Source organism: Branchiostoma floridae, chromosome 3, assembly GCF_000003815.2.
Source record: "Branchiostoma floridae strain S238N-H82 chromosome 3, Bfl_VNyyK, whole genome shotgun sequence".
NCBI lineage: Eukaryota > Metazoa > Chordata > Leptocardii > Amphioxiformes > Branchiostomatidae > Branchiostoma > Branchiostoma floridae.
The window spans coordinates 10,586,536-10,611,470 of NC_049981.1; the positions used below are offsets into that span (position 1 = coordinate 10,586,536).

A 24,935-nucleotide genomic window follows, 5' to 3' on the forward strand; every position below is an offset into this window, starting at 1 on the left:
CATAGCTCAAGTTTATGAATAAATAAATATGCTTGGTCAAGTTATGATGGGATATCGTGTAAAGGCCTCGAGGGAAAGCATCAGAAATTGAATGGCAAAGATTAGGGCTTCCAGACAAGCGAAAAGTCCTCAGGAAAGTGTAGCGAATGTTGTAAATTATCGGTGTCTTGTGAATTGACTGGTAGTCTTGTCTGACTTTTTAAAGGGGCGTGTCCACTTTTGTAACATATTAGCAGTACGGATATGATGTCATTTCCTCAAACACGATGCATAAATGACCAAAACATTTACATCGTAATCAAATTAGCTAATGCCAATGCAAATTCTTTGAGAAATGTGACATTTTATGCAAATTTTATGGCAGAAACATATTTCAACGTTTACGTCATGGATGGACGAGCAGAACTCACCTGACCGCGCGCATGCGTACTCCATCCCACAAATCAAATATGGCGACTCCGGTTTGACGATATCTTCTGTGCAGACAAATTTCTCCCGGATTTCACCGATTCTGGTGGACTTTACATCTCATTCTGCGGCCTGCCATCGCCTAGAACAACAAGATGACGACAGCAGAGCTTTACACAAAGGTAAGGTGGCTGTTTGTGACGTTTTGAGGCTAGAAATATCAGCCGGCCCGCGACAAAAAGTTGTTCTGCAAGACGGGTCTCCATTGATTCGCTTGTGTCACTCGCCTGTCAACACACAATTCTCACTAAAATTCCTCCCTCAAATTATACTTTTCCCACCTCAGCAAATCTTATAATGGCTTAGTAATAATCTTCAGTATCTGTAGAACAAATTCTAAGGAAATAATGATAGAAAATTGCGACGAATTTCCGGATTTGCGGCTGGAAACCGTGGCGTAGCTTGCTGCATCCTAATTTTCTATCACTGACAATAATTGTTTGAGGTCATCCGGTTTTTGTGTACAGGAATTCATTTTATGACGATATTTCCCTTACGTCCACAACCTGTTTATCCAACTGTCCACTAGTGAGTTATTCTACTCACAGACGATGGTTGTATTATAACGCGGTCTTCAGACAGAAATCCCCAGCGGTTTGTAAGTAAGATTTAGCGAGGTGTGACATATGTAATGTTGACACCTGCACCAAACCCATATGTCACATCTAATAATAGAAAAAAAAATCGCACGATATTTTTAGCAGAAGCATAAAAATGCTTACATAAGTAATCTGCAGGAAAATTATGACTCACAGCACAAAAATCTATTTGATCATCTACTGTAAACGCGGAAATGTTAGCAGTGATTTTAATATACTTTTTTGTTTGTGATTCTTACTGTGTGTGAAAATTTTGTTCTGTCTACTGCCCACCAATTCCCTTGTTTTAGTCGTGAACTTTTAACTACTGTTGACAACCATTTTCTGACTATTGCGAATTGAATCCCCACAAATGTTACCCCTTTCACAGTATCTTATCGTTCAAATTTGTAAATTTATTGCATGGTGTATATGTATGTACTCGGTTCATGTGCAAAATTTACAGTGAAAAGTGAAAGTTATGAATTTCAGGTATGTATAACGATGTACGTGCACGCACATTTTTATAATGTGATTTTGAAGGTCACCTGTCAATGTAATCTTGTCCCATGGGAGGGCTAGTAATGCATATACATTACATTTTGTACATGTGTTAAATTCACCCATCTGTTGTAGTTTTACGTTGAATGTGGATATAAAAACAGTTTCCATTGTTATTCTAGGGCGAGTAATGTAATGAGCACAGGTAGCAATTTTTTAAATCTAAATCTGTATCAAACTAAAACTGGAAAAATGCACTGCAAAGGTATATACAAATAATGTCCATTGTACTTTTCTCAGAAAATTGTCGATCTATGTTAGTGTGTCGTGAGATTTTGTCAGTCATCCTTCAACATGTTGAAATGGTTACAAAATTGTTCACAATGTTCAGTATGCTTACTATGAAGGAACAGATGTGTTTTATCTTTTTCATCAGATAAACTGCGATAAGGTGGCATCATTATTAGACGTAATTGTTGATAGGAATACAACAAACACAACAGTGGCATAGAATTCTAAAAATCTTCTCATTAAAACAGTGCATTATACTTTAATTTATTGGACAAGACAAAATTTGATAGACTGTTTTTTGTCAAAAGTGTTGTTCATCTGCACTCAGCAGTGATATCATTGGAAATATTTGACTGAAAGAATGGTTAATAATATTTGTTAAGTATGCCATACCTCAATGATGTATATACATATATAAATGCTATTGCTAGACAATCTTTGCTACAAATGTACTTGGATTGGATTTAAGTATTGCCAAAAAGGAACTGCAGCCCCAAGCCAGCAACATTGACAGACTGCATTTGAGTATATTTTATCTAATGCTGTGTATGCAGACAGCAGATAAGTGTAAAACCTTACAGGCCTACTACTAGTAGGATATTGGGAGGATGTGGGTTCAAGTCATGGGTCAATGAGAAAATGTTCTGTAACCCTAATGGTATGCTGAGATAGCTGTGAAACAATTTAAAGGTCTGGAGTTGTAGGTTTCTGTATCCATTATTAGTCAACTACTATTAAAAAAAATGCATAGTAAAGTGTAATACAAAAACAATTGTATGGCCAAAGTTGATTGTAATTCATTAATTGCGTGGCGCGTTGGTCACCCGATCCCTCGATCTCGGAAGTTAAGCAACGCGACGGTCCGGACAGTGCTTGGATGGGGGACCAACCAAGGACGTCCGGATTGCTGTAGCCTCACGAAGTTTCCACGAAATCGTCTTCCGGGAGGGACGTAAAACGGGGGTCCCGTGCTCGAGGAGGTGCCTCGACCACGTTAAACAGCCTCATTACTCATACTGGGTACCTACTGGCTGGCAAAATACACCAGATGATTATTATTTTATTGACTTGGGAAAAAATTAATTTTTTTGTATGCTAAATGGTTTCATTGATTCCCCATGCCCAAATGCAAGATTCTCTTTACCTGAGTTATAGAACATCTTGAAAAGCAAGTCTTCACTTTCTCATCTGTATATTCTCTTGAAAAAATAATCTTATCAATTACATGCACCTTAGTAACTAAACAAGTGCAAATATCTTTTAGATTGTGTTGTTTCATTGTAAAGACCTTGTCTTGATATTCCTATAGGTTTATGAACCTTTTTAAAACATGATTGATATTTAATGAGATCTCAAAAACAGAACTCAGAAGTTCCGCTGCAGTACTAGTACCTTAGAAAGCCACTTTGGGGCTCATTATCAACATTGGCCTTCATTTTCCTAACCTCTACACGCCAACTAAATATCATAAGGATCCATCCATCATCCACATTCAATGGAGTTTTGCTGTTCACTGACAGAAACACACACACATACAAATGGTACCAAAAACATTAACTTTTTGTCAAAGCTACTTGTAAAATGAAGCTGTAACTAGAGTTCAACGAACACATACCTTTGCCAAATAAACCAGGTTTGTTATGTAGAATGATGTCTGTAGACATAAATGTGTTACTCATTACATTTTATTTTATATGCCTGGAGTTGGTTCATAACATTTCGTATCAAGCATCATTTGCATAATAAATGTGTATTGATATTTCCTTCTTTCTTAGCTAAAAATGTGACAAGTTTGAAAGTCCTATAAGGAATGCAGTGGATTTACAAACTTTTCTCATTAATTATGCAAATTAGCAGTCGATTTGCATAATTATAATTCCATCATGTAAGTCTTCCCTTTGGCTATCTACATACCAAAAACCATGACAATCCGTCAACACGTTTATATTTTCTCATTAATTATGCAAATGAGGCCGTCATTTGCATAATTAATATGCATTGATATTTCTCTCTTCCTCATCCATATATGTGACAAGTTTGAAAGTCCTATCATGAAATGCAGTGGATTTATAAACTTTCCTCATTAATTATGCAAATTAGTTGCTGATTTGCATAATTGGTATTCCATTGTGTACATTGTTACTTGGGCTATCTACATACCAAAAACCATGACGATCCATCAACACGTTCTCGAGTTATTCTCGTCCAAAGTTTGAAAGGAAATCGGCGACTGCAGTTCCAAACAAGCCGCTAGGGGGTCCAAACTAATAGTACTTACTCTCTGCCCCAAGGGCTATCTACCACCCAAAAATCGTAACCACAGCATGTCCAGAACACGAGATATCAAAAATTGAGGTTCTGCTGCAGTACCTTAGCAAGCCGCTAGGGGGCCCATTATCGAACTTGACCTTCGTTTTCCCGACCCCTACCCACCTACCAAATATTATTGGGATCCATCAAAGGCTTCTTGAGTTATACTGTTAACACACAGACACACAGACTCACAAGCCTAAAACATAACCTTAGCCATTCTGGCAAAGGTAATTATAATAAGTTTGTTACCCTCTACTCTCTAGTCTTACTTCATTTGTATATATTCTCAGGCACAGTTATGGTCATCTCTAAAAAAGGATACTACACCTTTAAAGTTTAAAGTGCAGCCCTTGCTAATGATATTACTTCCACAGTTTTAGATGTGCAATACTTGCAGAGCAGGGTTGTACATGTAGTCAAGTTATGTTGAAGTAATTATACACAGCCCAAGGTTTTTTCCAGTGAAGAGTAAGTAAAAGGGTGTGCAAAGCATTTTGCTACCTTAATTTGGGGCCCACAGGTGGGGGAACTAGCCTAGAGGAAAGGGTTACAATGGTGTATTGCATGAGAACAATAGAATTCCAGATATGACTTACTCACTAGATAGGCATAGTAAATGGAGGTGGTCAAGATGTTGTACGTCTTCATGCTAGTTGTGCTTCAAATGAACTGGTCTATTGTGGGAAAGCAAGCAACCATCGCATTACATTTCTAAGAGGTTCCGGTGAAAGGGAAAAAGTATAAACAACTCTCAGTGGTTGCACATATTTATGGAAAATACCAAAGACTGTATTTATGATCGTAAGTGTAAGAGATGTCCCTGTAGCTCAACTGTTAGCAGCCTCACTAATTGAAGTGGTCTTGAACAGTGTGAAATCTTGCCTTTACTGTGTATGTTGTTTTTATCCAAAGTTTGTTCAGGTAGGCATAACATTTTGCCAGTAGTGCATGTGCATGTATCAGAATGTGTACTTGAAAGAACATACATGTAGCAATGTGTACACAAACTGTGTACCTTGTACATACCAGCGACTTCTTTTTAAGAAAGGTGTATACGCAAGACCTACATCATTATATGTAGTAGAAGTAGTATAAATATAATGCCAATTTTATTAACGCGGGGTTGTTTCACAAACAAAACTTCAGAACACAGACTCAGTCGTGATGTATGCTGTTACGTGTTAGATTTGGATCAATTTTAGTTTTACTGCCAACATGTTTGTTTTTGGTGCATACACTAAACATGTATGCTATTTTTGAATGGATAGATGTACCCCTGATTCGTTCATCACTGCATCATAATCATATAGTACATGTTAATGTATGTACATTCTTACACTAAATTTTATGTCCAAATTTTAATGGGTTATGAGCGCCAAGTACCTGGGGCTCTGTTGTCCATTTTAGAATCCTCCCTTGCAAATTCTTCATGTTCAAGTTTGCATACAAATTCCTTTATCTACCTGTGCAGGTAAACACAAAGTTAAGCAACCTTGAAGAAAGATTTTTTCTGCTCTTTCCACTTGAGCCCTTAGGGTACATTCAGTAATGTTATTGTTACAGTTGATTGAATGTCACACCCTTAGTTGTACATATACTGCTGGTCATATGACTATCATAGGGGCTGAAGATCAGCTTACTACATGTAGTTAGGGACAAACCACTTTCCATTTTGCTGAAGGTATGCGGCAATGATGTACTTAGCGGCATTCAAAGTATACCATAAATTTCAAATGTGCAATAATGCCGTTGGGCTGTTGAACTTGAATATGAGTTATGGAAACTTCTGGAATTGTTTTTGTCTTCAGTAAAAATTATTTGACGTACACAAAGTAGAGATGTGTATCAATATATATGGTGCAACCCTTGGACCATAGCCTGTACACATGTACTAGCTGATAAAAGTTGTTATTGCTACATGGTACATATTTTTGGTAGTAAGACTGTACCTGAGTGATTTTCGATCTCTCACTGCATGGGTCTTATATCTTTAGCAATATAAAGTTGTTGGTATACATATAATGGACAATATCTTTTGTGTTCATTTCAAGGATAGTATGCAAAAGCTGACCTTTCTAAATTCATATTGCATTTGCAACGTTGTGCTGAAATTTTTTTAGAAATCTCTCGCTTTAAGGAATTGCTTGCACATATGTATTAGAGGTATATGTATTAGTCACTTTGAAAGTCACCCTCCAATATTCAATCAAAGGCACCATGTTAGATTTAGAAGCTTGACATCTCCACTGACCAGGACAGGCTATAATCTAAATGCAGTTCGAATTTTGAATGTAAATTGTCCTCCATAGCGATAACTTGCGCCTCGGGCGCTCACAACGACATGGTGAAAATTTGTGTGGGTCATCGCCCTCAAACAATTTCTTTCTTTGACAAAAATGGCATTAGATTTAGCATAGTCTGCCAGCAAAATTCGTCCCTAAAAATACAGAAAATGGCATATTAGAGGGTGCAGATTTCGAAATTTCCCCAGACCAACCTTGCGACAGCTCGCACCTTCGGTACTCGATATCATGAAAATATTTTGGGGGCATCGCCCTCACTATTAAAAATCATGTGTCTTTCTTACAGAATTACCATCAAATCTAGCTTAGTCTGGCAGCAAAATTTGCCCGTCAAAACGCAGGAAATGGCGTTTTAGAGGGTCATGATTTCAAATTTTCCCGGGGGAGCATTACCCCGGACCCCCTAGGATTGTCGCGCCTCCGGCGCTACACGTGGTGCAACATTCTCTCAGTAAAGTTCGCCCCCCCATACGAAATTTCGTGCCGCCGCCTCTGCTTCCCGGCTAGACATCTACTGTATAGTAACACAGAATAGTGCAGTATACAAAACAGTTGACTTCGAGATTTCATTTCTGACATTTTCAATTTTTATGTTATCTGTTGGATCAGATAGATGAATAATGTACGACGTTTTGACGAGATCGCGTTTCTCCTTTTGTAGAGTCACAAAGGCGTACTTATCCCAGTCTAATTTCCATGTACCGATATAGAGGGAAATCTCATATCCTATATGGTCTACCGTGACTGTCTGGGTTGCAGTATCTTGTCTCCGCAGTTGATCCCTGCCATCCTTCCTGAAGGGATATCCTGACAAAGATTAGGCTGGGGAGAAAATTGAACATTCTACTAGGTTGATAGCAAGTGCTGGTTTTCAAGAGAATTTCCTGTCAATGATATTACAATCAAAACTGCCTAAGAAGGCTACACAGGAGACCGATAAAAAATTAAAATCTGGTCTGTGTTGACAGGTGGTCATTATAGACATTATGCTTATGTATAGGGAAAAATTATGTATGGATCACCAAAAAGTGGTCACATTGACCAGGTTATGTAAAATGGTCACTTGTATGTAGGTTTGACTGACAGTACCTTTCCAATGCAGACAAATTTATTGATGATCCAGGACTCGAAATACTGGGTGCATGTGTACCCAGGTGCACCCAAAATTGAAGCTGTGCACCCAATTATTTTCTGTGGGTGCACAGTGTGCACCCAAATATTTTCTTAGGTTTATGTATGTAAAGATACATGTATCAAAGTATACATCATATTCTTGACACCTAAGTGTTAGAAAAATAATAAAAATGTCTGTCATGGTACTTGTTTAAGAATTTAATAGCTTGTAACTAAGTTTTGCTATTAGGTTGTTACTTAAATTTAAGTGGTGCACCCAAAAATTTTTAAGCTGGGTGCACCCGTGCTCCCAAAAATGAATTTCGAGCCCTGTGATCTGAATGCAAATTTAGGATTTTTGTTAGCTATTGCAAGGTGGTTTCATTCTGATTCCGAGCCCAAAGATATGTCATAAATATATATTATAGTCTGTATACCAATATGTATACAAAATGGATGTATAGACATAGATGGTCAAGATGATCTCTATCTTCGAAAAGTGAAATTTCACGTTGTTGGCATTGTACATATTGCGTGACACCAACGGGTCAAATGTCGCTTTTTTTTTTAAAGCATGCAGGAAATGAAGTGAAAGCAGATATAGGGTAGAACAGCTTGCCACCACAGTTGCAAATTGTAAGTCCTGCATATACTGGTACCTGCTACCTAAATTATTTCATGAAAAGACCAAAAAATGATGTTTTGTATACTTGAAAAGTCAAGTCTTGGAATTGATAATATAATGTTGAGACCAATTCTTTCATAATTGAGTTATTGCCAGTGATGCACCACTAACCTGATTGACCTTGGCAGTATTGTGTAAGGTAGAATGTATGATTGTAATTTGTAATATGGAAAATTTTACAGTTTTGCAGGAGATAAGATTTTATATTCTGTTAGTCTGTCCTGAACATTATCCACATTAACTGCTTTGTGCATGTTGATGGATAGTGGCCACCTGCTTGGGCCACCAAATTTCAATTTTATGAATTTCATGATTACCACCTAAGCCCTGAAGTATTATTAGTGCAGAGAGATTACTTTGATTTCATCACAAATATTCTACTACTGTGACAGGTATATCGGAGCAATTGACTTGGTCCTGCCTTTGAATCCAGTGCAGGTGGCATTTTTAGATTAATGGCGTTAACTTCATGCCTGTAACACAATAACTCTGAGGCAAATCAATTTCCCTGCCACATTTTGAAGAGATTATGGTCAATTCTGTGACCAGTGATAGAGAAGTGAAAAGTTAGGACTTCCAAGTGGCAGCTGTAATTTGTGTATGTACAGTACGGGTTTTCTGCAGATAGTGAGTGTGAGTGAGTCAGTTCTGCTCCAGTTTTTGAACAAGACTACCTAATACTCATTTATTTGAGGAGATATGAAAAATAAGGATTGAGGTTATTATATAGCGCAGCATTTTGACATCCTTTCTAGATTTTTGTAGTTACATGAAGGTGTAGAAAATGGTTGTTATTGGAAATTTGGAATGAATATAGTGGAATAATGTCAACTTGGTTGAATTGTCTAAGAGACAGTGTCCACATACTGTAAATAATTTAAGGTCTTTGCTAGGTAAACATAGGGAAAAAGTAAAAATATATCACAGCCTTTGACTTTCTTTGTTCTACAAATTACAGACATCTTTAAATGACTTGTGGAGGGGCAGGAAGTACAGGTCAGAGATGATAGAGTTTGTCAATTATCAGACTTGACAGTCCAGGTCAAAATGTCAATGGAAGAGGCTACTGATTTACGGGGAGGTATTGTTTTGGTCTGTCAAGATCTGTTTGTCTCTGTTTTGGTATAAATCAAAATAAAGATTTTTTTACCATCCGGCTTTGTATCAAATATTCCGTAAACGAACAGCTGGTGATCTTATATGAAATGGTTCAGTGACCATTTCGTATTGAATATGAGATGGTCAGTATAGGGGTCATCTATCATGATCCGTCAAACCAACAGAATTTAACTGGTCCCATATAGGTCATTCCAGTATCACATCACACTGTTCACAGTAATGGATCCTGATGCTTGGCTGCTGCACTAACCCAACATGGCTCTGAAAAGGTCACGAGGCCACCAGTGTTATAGAAAAGGGAATCTTTCTACTGAAATGTTTGACAGTGAACATGACTGTGAGGGAGAATATCAATAGTAAAACTGACAAAATTTTGGTCCTACTTTTGAATATTGAATGACAGTACATTTACGTGTGACGTTGTGTATTATAGTCAAAGCTGTACTCATGTTGACATCTACATAAGAACCACAAGGCCGATGTGATCACTTTTTTGGTGGTCCCTTACTTAGATAATTTTTTCCATTGACACAAGCATTACTAAGAATCCTGTCTATACATTGTAGTATAGTGTATACGTTTTATTAATCCAGTGCTCTTTTGCAGTTTTGAGTTGACTGTTCTTGTGAATAGACTTTCAAATCAAATGAAGCCAGGTCAAGGAAAAAGGTGTCTGCTCATATTTTTCAGGTTTGAAGACAGAAAGATTTATTCATATCTCTATAATTCAAAGGGTAGACTTGTTAAATGCTTGCTGAACTACTCGTAATCATTTTTTATTCATGAAGACAGTGTGCTTTGATGTTAATCCCTTGTTAATTGCCATGGAGTGGTGTTTGAATAAACATGGAATTCATCATAGACTACATGTATATTTAAGTATAAAAGTATCTTTTATGAGTCCTTGACTAAGATGGTCTAGTTAGCATATGTCGTACATCGTTGCTGGACTGCCCATCTGCAATTGGCAGAAAAATCCTTAAAAATCTTGGGGCAATGTGCTCCAATCTGCAAATAGAAATTATTACATAGTATTTATTACATAGGCCACAGCAATTGAATTTTATGGATGACATCCGCACGCTCATTAATTTTCGCCTGATTTCAGAAAAATAAACAAGAATTTTTTCCTCTTCGGGGATGATCAGACAGACCAAAATAGGCAAACATGTTGTGTTATAGCTGAATAATCATACTTGTACTATTATAAGTTGCAGAAGTGACACTAGGGAGGTAGCCATGACTATAGTTGCAGAAGTGAAACTTGTTGGATAGTTGTTAGTTGATAGTTGTGCCACCAATATCAGGGCTCGAAATACCACCTGCATATGCAGGTTAGTGCAGGTAAAATTGGAGCTGTGCAGGTATTTCTGGTGTCTACCTGCACCTAACCTGCACTGGTCCATGTGCTGGGTTTTATACATAAATTTCCTTTGGTTTAGATGTATAGGGATTGTTATTAGCTGCATTGACTGTTACCACCTATTAAGTATAAAAGAAAAATAGCAATAGTTCCTAAACAATTTTAGTATGATTCATACTTCCTAAACTCAGAGTGGTGCAGGTAAAATTTGTCTGGTGCAGGTAGTTTACAATGTTACCTGCACCAGCGCAGGTATGCAGAAAAAAGTATTTCAAGCCCTGAATATTGAAGCCATGACTGTAGTTGTCAGCTTGGCATGTGATACCAGTGTACCATACTAGTATCCCTTTTACTACACTACATTTTGTAGTTCACTTCTTTGATACAGGAATGAATGCCTTGTAAGTTGTGATGCCACATTTTGTCACTTCAAATCTTGTTAAAAGACATTAACTTTATGGTGTCAATTTTGAAAGTTTAGCCATCTTGTTTTTTTACCCATCCTATTTTTTTGCGCTATCTCGTCATTTTTGCACTCTGCATAGGATGTCATCCATAAAATTTACTTTCTGTGGCCATATAGATACTACGGTTAGCTCATAAAGTGAGATGCATAAAGTATGCATGAATACCTGCTCACTGCATGTAGCTGGCAATGGGCCAGTAACTTAGTGTTCCTTCCTGTGGATAAGATATGCTTTAAATTGATTAGTCACACCATTTTGTATACACCCTTACTGTGAGTGTGACATCTAACAATTAAAAAAAAAAATCAACTGTGGTACCTGTAGTCTTGATATCAATATAATTGTTAATTCTTTTGAAAGGACTAATTTTGACCTGAAGTATATATGTTAAGTTTCCAAAAATAGTTTCATGAGGTTACAAGAACATAGGATATTGGAGATTTGTCTCTTACCAGCTGATGTTTCAATGTCTGTCAGACATCTTCCTCAGAGCTTCGAACTGGAGTTCTACTTCTCGTCAATATTTCTCCGAAATCGCTGAAGAAATCTCCAATATCCATGTGTATGTAAAGGTTTAGACAATAAAGACTACAACAAAAAATTGCATATCATACATCAAGTGATCAACGAGTTATTTTAATGTAAGACCGTCTTCTGCCTGTCACTGCTTTAATTTCTTGTTTATATGCATTTGGCCTTTGGGCAAATATTTTGGAAAAGTCTGAACATTAAAATTGTATGACATTTTACCAACTAACATGCAAAGGTAAAGATTTGTTCAAATATGTCTTGGGTGTGACTTTATACAACAACAACAGTGCAGCTAAGTATCTGTAAACTCACCCCAGTTTGTCTGGTTGTGTTTTAGGGAGCCCAGGTGTGGGTGCCCCACCCAGAGCTGGTATGGCAGGGGGCGGAGCTCACCAAGGACTACAAACCTGGGGACAAGGAGATGCACTTGGAGACGGAGGAGGAGAAAGAGGTCAGTGGGCATTCATGTCTCAATGAGTGTGAGGGACCATTGAACCCTAGTCTGTGTAAAGCCCCTGTCACACTTTCAGGACATTCCCACAACTTTGCTCCTGACCACTCCTCAACCAAGTTCAGCTGAGTTGGGAGTAGTCTGAAATCCATCCTAGTCTAGCTCCTGTTCATTCCTTTGATTGCATCCAAGCAGAGTTTCTAGACATTATTTTTCATCAACTATTAGTTGTCTGGCTAATATAACTTTTAAACACTAGAACTAGTAGAAGGCAACCTCACCAACCAGCTCCCTAAACCACAGGTGACTCTGTTCAAGACTAAAATGATCAAGCCTCTGGTAAGAGGTGTCAGAGAACTCCTTATAACATTTGTCATATTTTCTACATAAACATATTAGTAAATGACAGTAGATTTTTGCTGTTACTAAGAAAACCAGTCTTACTAGAGTTAAAGCCATACGTAACATTGACGACACCGGTACATGTTTCAGACTATTGTGAAGAAAGTGAAGTCCGATGAGGACCTTCCACCGTTGAGAAACCCGGACATCCTGGTGGGTCAGAACGACCTGACGTCTCTCAGCTACCTGCACGAGCCCGCTGTCCTGTACAACTTACAGGTCCGCTTCCTGCAGAACAATGCTATCTACACATACTGTGGTAAGGACGGCTTTCTACTTTACTAACATCAACATTCTGTATTGCTTCCATGTATGTACAAACTTAGTTTTATTCATGACAACTTTTAGAGAAAACAAATCTGGAATGGAAGTTAGCATGTGCCCAATGTTAATTTCATAACAGCTAGTGAGTGGGAAGATGACTGCAAAGGTCAGACATGCTGGGGTGGCAGGAAGTATAGCTTATAGGTGGTAAAACTTGTCATTAATCAGATATGACCGTCCAGATTATTGAAGAGGCAACTGGTTAATAACAACGAACATAGGTAATTAGGTTATAGGTTTTGGAACTATTTTAACAGCAAAATATTTTCCATGGTAGTCACTTTCACCATGTGGTGAAGTGATCAATTGACACATGTTGATCAAAAACGTAATAGTTTGATTTTTTGTTTTGACAGGTATTGTGCTGGTGGCCATCAACCCGTACGAGCAGCTCCCGTTGTACGGAAATGAGATGGTGATGGCGTACACAGGGCAGGACATGGGACAGATGGACCCTCACATCTACGCTGTGGCAGAGGAAGCTTTCAGACAAATGCAAAGGTGAGATCTCGTTTAATCTCCAAGCAGATCCTACATTAGCATAAAATGCTAGTAGAATCAAAAGCTGCCAGAAGAGTGAAGCCAGCCTTGGAGTGTGTTTGGCTACCATTGGCTGATGACACCCTTTGGCTAGCCATATACTCCTTAGCCAGCTTTGATACTATCTTATGCCACTGGTAAATCTGCCAGGAGATTGGCCCACATTGTCATCTTTTTTAGATTGAAACAGGTATTGTGTTTGTGTTGTTGTGTGTGCAAGTTTTTCCCAATTGCCTCAAAAAAGCTATGGGACCTTGAATTTAATACTTAAAAGTTCATCTTAACTTTACAGAGATGAGAAAAACCAGTCCATCATTGTGAGTGGTGAATCGGGCGCAGGAAAGACAGTGTCAGCAAAGTACGCCATGAGATACTTCGCTACCGTGGGAGGGTCGTCAGACGACATGGAAGCCAGCATCGAGCAGAGAGTGCTGGCCTCAAACCCAATCATGGAGGTCAGTCAGTCCTGTGTTTTATTTAGAATAGATGTCAAGGAGAACAGGACCATAGCCTATGTTCAAAAGAGACAAAAACAGAAGTTCTGCTGCAGTACAAAGGAACACCACTAGAGGGTCCAAAATCAATCTTGACCTTTGTCTTCCCAAGACTAACCTACGTGTACCAAATATAATCATGATCCATCCAGACCTGCTTGAGTATGTTGACCACAAATTTCTGAAAAAAATGTAATATATAGCCTTGTACTAGTTGTAGAAGTGCTTTGACATAGAAGAAAGGGACCTCTGCTACTTACTTTAATAGCCCAGTGATCACCACAACACAGTCGGACTGGTCTTTTGTAAATGATGAATTTTATTTAGGATTACATTTTAAGTATTATAGTTAAGGCTCTTAAATCTGGGAATCCTTTATTTCACTTGTTTATCTTTTCTCCTCTCTGTTTTCCCCGTGACTTCCGTAATGCTTGTAGACTTGGGGCGTGGTATAGTCCCTTGTTACTACGGCCTAGTATCCCTCTTCCTTGTACACGTTTCTTATAATTTGTACATAGGCCTTTTTGCGGATAACAGAATAATGGGTAACGCAGGGAGCAGACAATGCATTACCATGACAGTGTGGATGTATGCGAATGTCCGGTCAGGTTTATGTTGTCATGGCAATGGCTCACCTTGCGTTACCCAGATTTTGTGTAGAACGTAAAGTGATCCGCGAAACAGTCTTTGCTGTCTCACCCTCTCTGCTATAAAGAAGAGCGCCATTTGGTGCAGTTAATCTAATTATCACTATACACTTATGAGGCTGAATCAAAAGAAAAGTAAAACAAAAATGATTGTAAAAAATTTTAACAGAACCAGGTGGACCTCTACCTGGTTGATTTATCTATCTATTGATTGATCCTAATTGTCTATCACAATTTGGCAGTTCAACCAATGATAGCATGGTTGGTTTAGCCAGTCAGAGAGTTGTTGCATGCCTGTCAGATATTTACTACAATTTTATTTTGCATGACCAAATTTTTTTTCTAAAGAATCAGTCTGTTGATCATTCAGCCCCAAAAGGATTCCATTTGGTGATATCAGACTACCTGTTGCTGATTTCAATGTTTCACAGTGTTTGCATGCTTCTTTTCTCTGCTTTGCCTTAGTTCATTCCTCTGTTGTTCTCCAACCCCCCTCTCTCTGTGGTTTCTCCCCCTTTAATGTGTGTCACTGTATGATGGGGTAGACCAACTGGAGCCAATTCCTTAGTGTAGGGGAGTACTCGGCAGAAACCGCCATCGAGAGAAAGGTCCTGGCGTCAAATCCCGTCATGGAGGTAAGGCACCGCGGGAATGGAACGGAGCACGGCTTTACGGAGAATGGCGGTTTTGAGTGTGCTTCTGAGCCTGTGGATGGAAAGAATCCAAGCTAAGATTGAAAAGCACTCAGAAAGTGCAGACATGTTTGAATCTTTAGGCTAAAGCTTGCTTTGGCCCATGTGGATATTAATCATTGTTTTAGCAGAAAAAGTTCTTTTTTCCATAGCATGTGATGCTTCTGCCTGGTAGTTATAGGCAAAGTGGAATGAGTACTTGTCATGAAATGTGCTTCTATTACTAAAGCTGGGCAACAATTTATATTACAGTGCAAACATTAAAGATTGAACCTTATGTACTAATTCTCAATTTCAGGGCTATGGCAAGTGGTTTAAGTGAGACTGGGTTGAGACTAGTTGGTCAAAGACAGTGTCCAGGTTTGAAACAGTAAACAGAGATGCATGAAGATGATAGAGTAGCGTCAGGCACTCAAAGAAGTTGGATATCAAACAAATATTGCCTGTCAACTTTACTAACAAATTCTAACAATTAAAAATCACTTTCAACAGGGCCTGTACATGTAGATCAAATGACACACCACATTATAACATCAGATCTTTATGTGTATGATTGGATGTACTAATGTCACATTTTCAAGTCACATTAAAACAAGTTGAACTGCACAGAAAAATTGATTTTGTTTTTTTAGAGCCTGCATCAAAATATGACAAGTTGAATTATGAATGACATCCTCCAGAAACCGAAAATTAATGTTTTGTGACATGACAAACATTTTTTATGAGTTCATTTTTTTTTACACCTTGGTGACAGTTCAACCTTCCTGACAATGTTAATTTCGTAATTATAATAACTTTTGCCCAGTTTTTTTCATGCTTGCATCAGTTTTGGGTGCCCAGGGGATGTCTTCCATATAATAAAATCAGTGTTGCCTAAACAAGAAAACAAAAAAGTCACATTAAATATCAAACAAGGCACAAATGACGTAAGCCTTTAGCCCATGTATTGCATGACATTGATTGTATGTAAAGCACAGTACAGATTTTGAATAGAATGAGAATATACAATCATGTGTTTGAACCCTTATCAAACATGTAACTCCTCGTTTTTCTAGGCGATCGGTAATGCCAAGACCATCAGAAACGACAACAGCAGTCGTTTTGGCAAGTACATCCAGATCGGCTTCAACAAGAACTACACGATCATCGGCGCCAGCATGCGCACGTATCTGCTGGAGAAGTCGCGTATCACGTTCCAGGCGGAGAACGAGAGAACCTACCACATCTTCTACCAGCTGTGTGCAGCCGCAGACCTGCCTGAGTTTGAGGACTTCTGTCTGAGTATGTACCTTTTATTGTTTTGCTCCTTTCTTTTTCCATTCCAAACTAATGTAGTAGAAGCCAATTAATTGCACAACAGATTAATGCACACTTCTGCTAACTGCACGGAATCCCAAAATCCCAAGCCGGTGCAGTCCAGCAAGATCACTTTGCATTATTGCACCAGCTGGATATTTTTGCGAAATACGCTTGCAAATTGGCTGTGCAATTAAGCGGCTTCTAGAGGTAATGTCAGTAACCTTGGCCAGACAGCTATCACCATGGCTATTGGCAAGGTAGTAAATGCCCTGTAGTGTTAATTTAGTTATATTATGTAGCAAGTGGAAGGACAGAGAAACTATAGGCTTGTCCATTTTGTTCATTTGCATTAAAGTAGACATATGAATTATTCTACCTCCAAATATTTTCTTGCTGACATGCAGTTTCAAAGAAAGCTATGGGGGCAAAATTGATGAAGGTTGATAAATGCATATAATTAACGGATTTCATTTGCCCCCAGGTGACCCAATGAACTTCAACTACACTAACCAAGGTGGGGACCCTGTTATCAAGGACTTGGATGACTTGGAGGAGTTCCACAATACCAAGCAGGCCATGACATTGCTAGGTACGTGTCTCAGAGTCATGGCTACAAACTACTTCTTTGAATTTCTTGTTAGCTGACACATGCTTGAGAGATCATGGGGATTCCTGGCATACCTGACTTGACTTTGTGTCCTTGGAAAAGGCACTTCACACAACTTTCCCCACTCCACCCATGTGTAAAAATGGTTATAATACCTGACTTCAGTTAGGGAGTAGAAGGCAGTGGAATGTAATGGACGGGCTTCCAAATCAATGCTGTACCCTAGACAAAAATGACAACAGCCCACTGCCTCTACAGCCTCATAAAAAGGCTTGTTTAAGTTACAGTGAGATAACATTGTCATTAAACTTAAAGGCAAGTTTGTGATGTTAACTAAGAAAGTAATGTCGAACGAATATTCTTGTTGTTTGGACTATGCCTGATTTAAAGAAAAACTTTAGAAGCTGTTGGATATTTTCAGTTTTTAATGATAATCTGGTTTTCTATAAATCAATTTCAGATCTACCTAATATTTCAGATCCACTCTGTCTCTGAAAAGATTTGTTTTTCACAGTTAACCCGTACTGTTTAAGTGTTGGCTCTGAGATTTGAAATGACAACTTTTGGTTTTCCTTAAGGATTCTCTGACAAGATCCAGCAAGAAATCTTCAGAATACTGGCCGCTCTGCTGCACTTGGGCAACATTGAAGTGGATGAAAACTTTAAGGACTCAGAGAAGTGTTTCATAGATGTAAGTACAAGACTGACATTGTTGCTTCAATGTGTAGGAGCTTTGTTTTCGTTGTGTTTGTTTGTTATGGTCTTGTGTGTCTGCAGTTATTTCCATAGAGTGGCAAGAAGTAAGTGGGAAGATGGTAACGTTTCAAAGTGACAAGAGGTTGAGTTTAGACAGGCCAGACAGTCCAGGTCATGGGGTCAATGGAAGAGCCCACTTATTCACAGGGATTGTTTTCGGTCTGTCTGTTTTTTTGCAGTTATATATATATATATATATATATATATATTGCCTTGTCTTTCGTAAATGCTAACAATGTTTCATCAGTGACAGAAATTTACTGTTGTCGTTCCTTTAGCCTGAAAATCCCCACCTGTACGCCGTAGCAGAGCTGCTAGGAGTGGACATGAACCAGTTCCGTAAGTGGATGTGCAACAGGAAGATCACAGCTGTGCACCAAGTCATCGAGAAACCACTCAGGTCATCTGAGGTCAGTGTGTGTTCCATGTTAACCCTCTCCCTGCCACCTAACCACTTAAACAATAGAGAATCGGTAACCAAACAGCTACCTTAGTGCCCTAAAGGTTAACTTAGACCTATGAGGGCTTGTGGAATGATTTTCGGAATTCTTTCTGGTTTGGTTAGAAGGCATAAGGTTTTGTATATATTAGACATTGCTGGATCTTTTGTCTACAGTAACTGTAGAATGATCTTCAAATATTTGTTGTTGTTTTAATATGTTTGTGGCATTCATTTTACCCTCTCCAAAACAAAACCATCATGCTGTGAACACTTCAGATTTTATTGTCAGTAATGCACATGGTGTTTCCACCTCCAATGCATGACCTAAGAGCAAAATTAGGTCCCCTTACTGCTACTGCAAATCTAGACTAGTCCCCTTATGCTTTGATTAATCTACATTCACTTTATAATTTTTTCCCGGGGCTCCCCCCTTATTATTCTGCCTGCCCAGATATTCTCAGGATAAAACGAATACTGTACTTCTTACGTAATACTGTAATTCTTGAAATGTTTACAGTGGTTTTCTTTTCACTGTGACTCCACCCCAAATTCCAGATAATGTGACAATTGTTTTTGCAAACTTAAACACCACAAAAACACCTTTTCCACTCCTATCGCAAAGTGAAATCCCCCCTATGATAAGTAACTTTACAGTATTAAACGGAAGGGACACATCTCCTGTCCTACAGGCCATGCATGGACGGGATGCCCTGGCCAAGTTCCTGTACGGTCAGCTGTTCGATTGGATCGTGTCTAAGATCAACAATGTCCTGACTCCACAGTCCAAGGAGAACTCCTTCATTGGGGTCTTAGACATCTATGGGTGAGTCTCAGCTTAAGGCTTTTGTTAAGTCTATCTTTTGCTTGCATCATTTGAAGGCTGTAAATGAATGATAAGAAATTTATACATTAAGAAATATTCTTGTTGCCACCACAGGTTTGAAGTCTTTGAATTGAACAGCTTTGAGCAATTCTGTATCAACTATGCCAATGAGAAGCTTCAACAGCAGTTCACTCAGGTACGTTACAGTTAGATGATTTCTTTCTAGTCCAGTCTGTCGGAAGAAACAGTAACCTGCAATATTGCCAGTTGGCAGAATTTTTACCTGCACGCTAGGATGGAAACTTTGGACTGAATTGTGTTGTAGGTTTTGCTGGTTTGTGAACTACTATATTGCAGCTTCAACCTCTACATTGATGTGTCTTTTGGCTGCCATTCAGAGGTTGGACATTTTTTGCCCTGAATCGGTTTTCTTACATGAAGATGAAAGAGAAATTTCTGTTCTTATAAAGTGAAAGTTATCCCGGCTGTGTTGCTCACCTGACATGCAGGCTACTGATAGAGTTACAGTTCTTAGTAGTCCTCATGTCAAAAAGAGCTAGGGGGATTTCTGAGTACAGTTGACCTGCAGATACTGTGTATAACATTTGTCTTCTGTATTACAACCAGTAGTACAATCAGTACTGAGTAGTGACCTCTGACCTCCAAAACTTTTGACCTGGATTGGATTATGATTTTGATTTATCTGTGTCTTTCATGTATCAGTTGTACTTAAATGTTCCGACGTGTATGTCTACTATTCTCTCTGTAAGTTGTTTTTATATTTCCTTGTATGTATACGTGAAACTGGCCCCTATTGAAAACCAGTTTATCGAAGCTGAATAGGCTACCCAGGTGTTTGAAAATAAACAAAACACACTAAAGTAGAAGAGTAGCTCTTCAGTGAGCTACATGTACACTGGTTCAAGATGATGACTTTTACTGGTTGGAGAATATTTTCACTGTTCTTAAAGCAGGTTCTTTGTTTTTTTTCTGCAGCATGTGTTTAAGCTGGAGCAAGAAGAATATGTGCGAGAAGAGATCACGTGGTCGTTCATTGACTACTACGACAACCAACCCTGCATCGACCTGATAGAGGCGAAACTCGGCCTGCTGGACTTACTTGATGAGGAGTGCAAGGTTGGTGATGAGCACCATTTGGAAAATCAGCCTAGATAGGCTACACCTCTTCCATAGAAAAGAAACCTTCACCAAAGCAGCATAGTTTCCCCTAATAAGAAAAGATGTAGGAAATAAAAATAAGAATCATGAAAAGTTCATTGAATTTCTTTTATTTCTTACCATGAAAATGTACAGTAACATTTAAGTCCTACTGCAAGTAAACTCTAAAATAGTTTTTTCAAGAAGGCTTAGTATATTGTGTGTGACTGTATGTTTGTGGACAGAAGAAGTTTTGGATTGATCTTTGTAGTATTTGGTAATGTTGGTAGGTGTTGGCAACAGGATGAATTAGATAATTCACCACATAATGACTGTCTACAGTATTCAGCAGATCTTCCGGTTTTGATTCAGTCATGATTTTGAAGTGCTAGATAGCTTTTGGAGCAGAGATTTGTACAAATGTAGGTTCAAGCCACCTATAGTGGCTTTATTTTGAACTAAAGTTGACCTTTTGTTGGAAACTTAGGAGGAGGATAAGTTAAGTTAAGATTGATGGATTTTCAAATTGTCAGTTTTTTACATGTAGTATAAACTTTAAAATACTTTCCAGCTTCCTAAAGGCTCTGACCAAAACTGGTGCCAGAAGCTTTACGACAAGCACCTGAAGAAAGCCAAGCACTTCGACAAGCCCAGAATGTCCAACAAGGCCTTCATCATCTTTCACTTTGCTGACAAGGTGGAATACCAAGCTGAAGGTTTCCTTGAGAAAAACAGAGACTTGGTCAACGAGGAACATATCAATATTCTACGAGCGAGCGAGGTACGTCTTCTTGTTTTTTATTATATCTAATGAGATTTTAAGCATTTGGATTTGATTTGTAAAAAGTGGAAAGCACTTTTGAAAATGTTATGGTTTTCTTGTTTTATTATAACTATTCCTTTTTTCAAAGGCTTTTTTGATTATTAAATCATACTAAGATTTTTTATCATAATATTATTATGTATGGTAAAGAGATGTGTTTTTGCTACTGTAACAGTTCTAATTTCGAATGTATGTAAAGAATATTGATCTTATTAATTGTATTTTGTAATAGGTTGTTTTGTGATTGCATACTTTTTGCATTCTATAGAATTGTATGCAATGAAGTTTGTTGAAGTTACATGAATTGTTGTTGTTTTCATTGGCATGATGTATCTAACTTTGATGTTAAGAGCACAAAATCATAACTTACTACTTGTAAAACATCCCCAACTTGCTGACTTTTGTTGTGGACTTATAACATTTTTAACCCAGAAGTAATGCTGGTCAGTGAAAATGTAACAACTAACTTCACTATTAAATTATGTAATCAACAGCTACATGTACATGTATACTACAATCACCGTGGCTCGCTGATAGCCAAGTAAAAACTAACTAAATGATACTCCAAGTACATGTTCAAAAGTTACAATTATATAATATTACTAATGAAAATTATTATCATTTTGTTTATCACCTTTCACTACATTGATGTTGACCCAGAATCTACATTTTGTATGACACATACTTCTGTCCTGCTAGCCTATCCACTACATTTCTTTTTGTTCTATGTAAAACTCATTGTCATCTGCTAAACTAACATTGTTCACTAACCCCGTGGCTGTCACTAATTTAGTTGAATCACTATGGAGGGCACGAAGTACAAGAAATTATAAGATATAAATTTTAAATTGCATGTGAAAGTTACAGCAGTCCAGCTGGCTAGAGAAGAAAGTCGTGTTGTATTTTTGCAACAAAATTTGTCAATTCATTATTCCAACAAATTCTAAACAAAATTTTTGTTGGGACCTTATATGCAATTTTCCAAGTAAAAATTCTAGCAGACTGCAACTTTGCAGAAAAAAATGTACTGCTAGGCTAGCCCCTGAGGCATTGCCAAAAAGTATTTCATGCCCTGCCATATATACAATTATGTATGTCATGTTTCCATTGGCTGGACTGATGAACATGTTGCTTACAAACCTTTCTATATTCTTTCTATTGTACCCGTATGTTCTGGTTGGTTTGGTTGGTTGATTTGGTGTGGTTCACCCGGTAGAAGGTAAAAAGATTTAGACTGCATGTTGAACTCTTACTTCTTTCTTCGAAAGTGATTCCACAATATTTGTGTATCATCAAGGTTCTGAAGTTAAGAAAAATAAACAGTCAATAGTACCTTAAAAGATTTCATTACATGTAGGTTGGGAAATGATTGAATAGCAAAGTTCCTTATCCACAACCAAGGAGATTGGCTGCACAGATTCAAAAGTCCACTAACATCATGAACTGTGATGAGGGGGGATATATACTTAATCACATTTGGGACTGCAATCTTTACACTGTACAGTAGCAGAGACACCTAGCTGCATTGTGAAGTAGAAGCAGTCAGTATTGCCCTGAGAAAGACAGTCGCCAAAATGTTGGCTGTAAAATACAGTGTTATAACTCCTTGGTTGTAAATAATTAAAAGATAAAAGAACAGTATTCTGAAAAAAAGTCTACTGTTGATGCATTTCAAGCCTTTGATACAAAGTAGCTTTGTGCTCTTAAATGGACTGAAAAAGATAAATGTTGATATTGGCATCATTACTGAAGTAGCAAATGCATTTTAAGGATCTTTGATAACCTTGCACATTACATTATATATCATTCTATATGAAATACTAAAAATAATTCTTGGTATGAAATACAATACAGTCACTCCCCTCTTTTATGTCATATGTGACGTAAACAATTAGTGATCTCCTCATTAACATAAAAAATATGACACCTTATCTTGGTGCCTCAGCTTGTTGGGAAAGTATTCCAGCCAGATTAAATACCATTATGATAGAGATCAATGTAGAAACTTTGCCAATGCTTGTTTTAGGTTACATGCGTATAATCAAACACTGGAGACCTTGATATACTCAAATATTGTGGAATCCCTTTTAAGCATGCTTAGCATGTTTTTTTCTGACTTATTAACACACCGTTCTTGATTACTATAATGCATGCATTATACATTATCTTAACCCTTTTATGTAATTGAAATGAGTCTTGGAAAATATGCTGTTGCATGTGAAATTTGATACTGACAGCTTGAAGCATGTTGGACTACAACACCAGAGTGCCAAGAGGCAAGGTTTCTGTTATGATACATTTCATTCTCGAGAGGGGAACAGATGTACACATCGTACATGTTTGAACTATTAAGGTCCCCTTTTCATGCATTGAGTGACCGTACAGCAACCAAAATTGGATTTATGTACCCCTTGATTTCATAACAAATTGAGTGTAAAAGTGTGATTTGGAAGACAACAAAACACACACAACATGATGAAATTGAATTTTGTTCTTTGGTTTCTCACTTTTTGCTCAGCTATTGCAGACCCAAGTGGAAGGGGGCGCAAATCATTTCCAAACCTACTAGTTATTCAGCCAGTATTGGAAACATGTTAAGAGTTTTTTTTTAAATTTTTCTTCAAGAGCTGCAGTTATAGTTATAGTTAGCTCTTTTAAGACATTTTGCCTCTTGTGCCATGGTGGTGTAATTCTAATTTTTATAACTAACATTTAGAATATTTCAGTTTTGTATGAATTATGTGAAATTCATATCATTCTTTTTCCCCTCAAATATCTGTCAAACTTTAGTTACTGTTTTCACATTGCAGGGTCCCTGTACATAGTTTGTTGGGAAATGAAACATGATCTTGGTTATGTTAACAGGGTTGGCATTTTGGGAAAACTGCCAAATTTGCCCTGTCCCATATGCTATATGCTTCATTATGAGAGTACCACAAAGTAAATGATACCCTTTTTGCCATACAGGCAATCTGCCTTACAGTCACATGATACCTGCCAACAATTGCAGCCCTTAAGAAATTGAATTTTCTCCTGTATCATGTTTGTAATTGGTGGCATTATAAACAAGTAGCAATGATGTTTAATGTATGAAGTCCTTGTCCATGTTTCCTTCATAGAATTTTCACAAAATGGTAGATATATTGGGGTGTATACTACATGTGTATTACCATTGAAGATTTTGCCGACATTCTTTTTGTGTACATGCAATGTACTTGTATACAGTATTTTAAGGAAACAATTTTCTAGAAAAATTAACATCCTGAAATGACTTCTAACTAGAGTTCCATGACCTCATATCTTTGCCAAATGATGTTTATCTTTGGAGTGATGTACAGTATGTATTTGATAATGCAAATAAGGACCTCAAAATAGCTCCTCATTTGCATATATAATATCAATTGATCATCTTCTTGGCAAAGGTAATGAATGAAATTATGAGTTTTTCTGTGACCTCTCTAAACTTATAACATTATGGTTCACCAGTTCCAACTAGTCGCTGACCTGGTATCCGCCAAAGGGGGAGTCCCAGGACCACCCCCTGCAAAGAAGGGGAAGATCACCATGAAGCATCTCCCTCAGAAACACAAGCAGCCCAGCAAAGAAATGAGAAAGACTGTCGGCTTACAGGTGAGTCAAAATCTATGTACATATGGGTATAGAAGACAGTGCAGTTAAAGAAGGAGTTTATGTTGCAGAGCACAGTGACTGAGCCAGTGTTTCTTTGCTCGTAAACTACCTCATG

The 24,935-nt window shown here is 37.9% G+C and overlaps 1 protein-coding gene across 1 annotated transcript in view; it reads left to right on the plus strand.

Moving 5' to 3' along the window:
- Nucleotides 1-410: 410 nt before the first annotated feature.
- The window catches only part of LOC118412422 (unconventional myosin-Va-like), a gene marked incomplete in the record, with an annotated part of 62,600 nt that continues 38,075 nt past the window's right edge, over nt 411-24,935 (plus strand). The window contains 16 exon segments of the mRNA XM_035815272.1: nt 411-590; nt 12,070-12,183; nt 12,676-12,844; nt 13,266-13,410; nt 13,742-13,904; nt 15,136-15,225; nt 16,338-16,563; nt 17,063-17,170; nt 17,767-17,879; nt 18,223-18,354; nt 19,076-19,209; nt 19,324-19,405; nt 20,206-20,346; nt 20,939-21,148; nt 22,407-22,409; nt 24,677-24,820. Coding sequence (XP_035671165.1) covers nt 564-590; nt 12,070-12,183; nt 12,676-12,844; nt 13,266-13,410; nt 13,742-13,904; nt 15,136-15,225; nt 16,338-16,563; nt 17,063-17,170; nt 17,767-17,879; nt 18,223-18,354; nt 19,076-19,209; nt 19,324-19,405; nt 20,206-20,346; nt 20,939-21,148; nt 22,407-22,409; nt 24,677-24,820 — 2,001 coding nt within the window.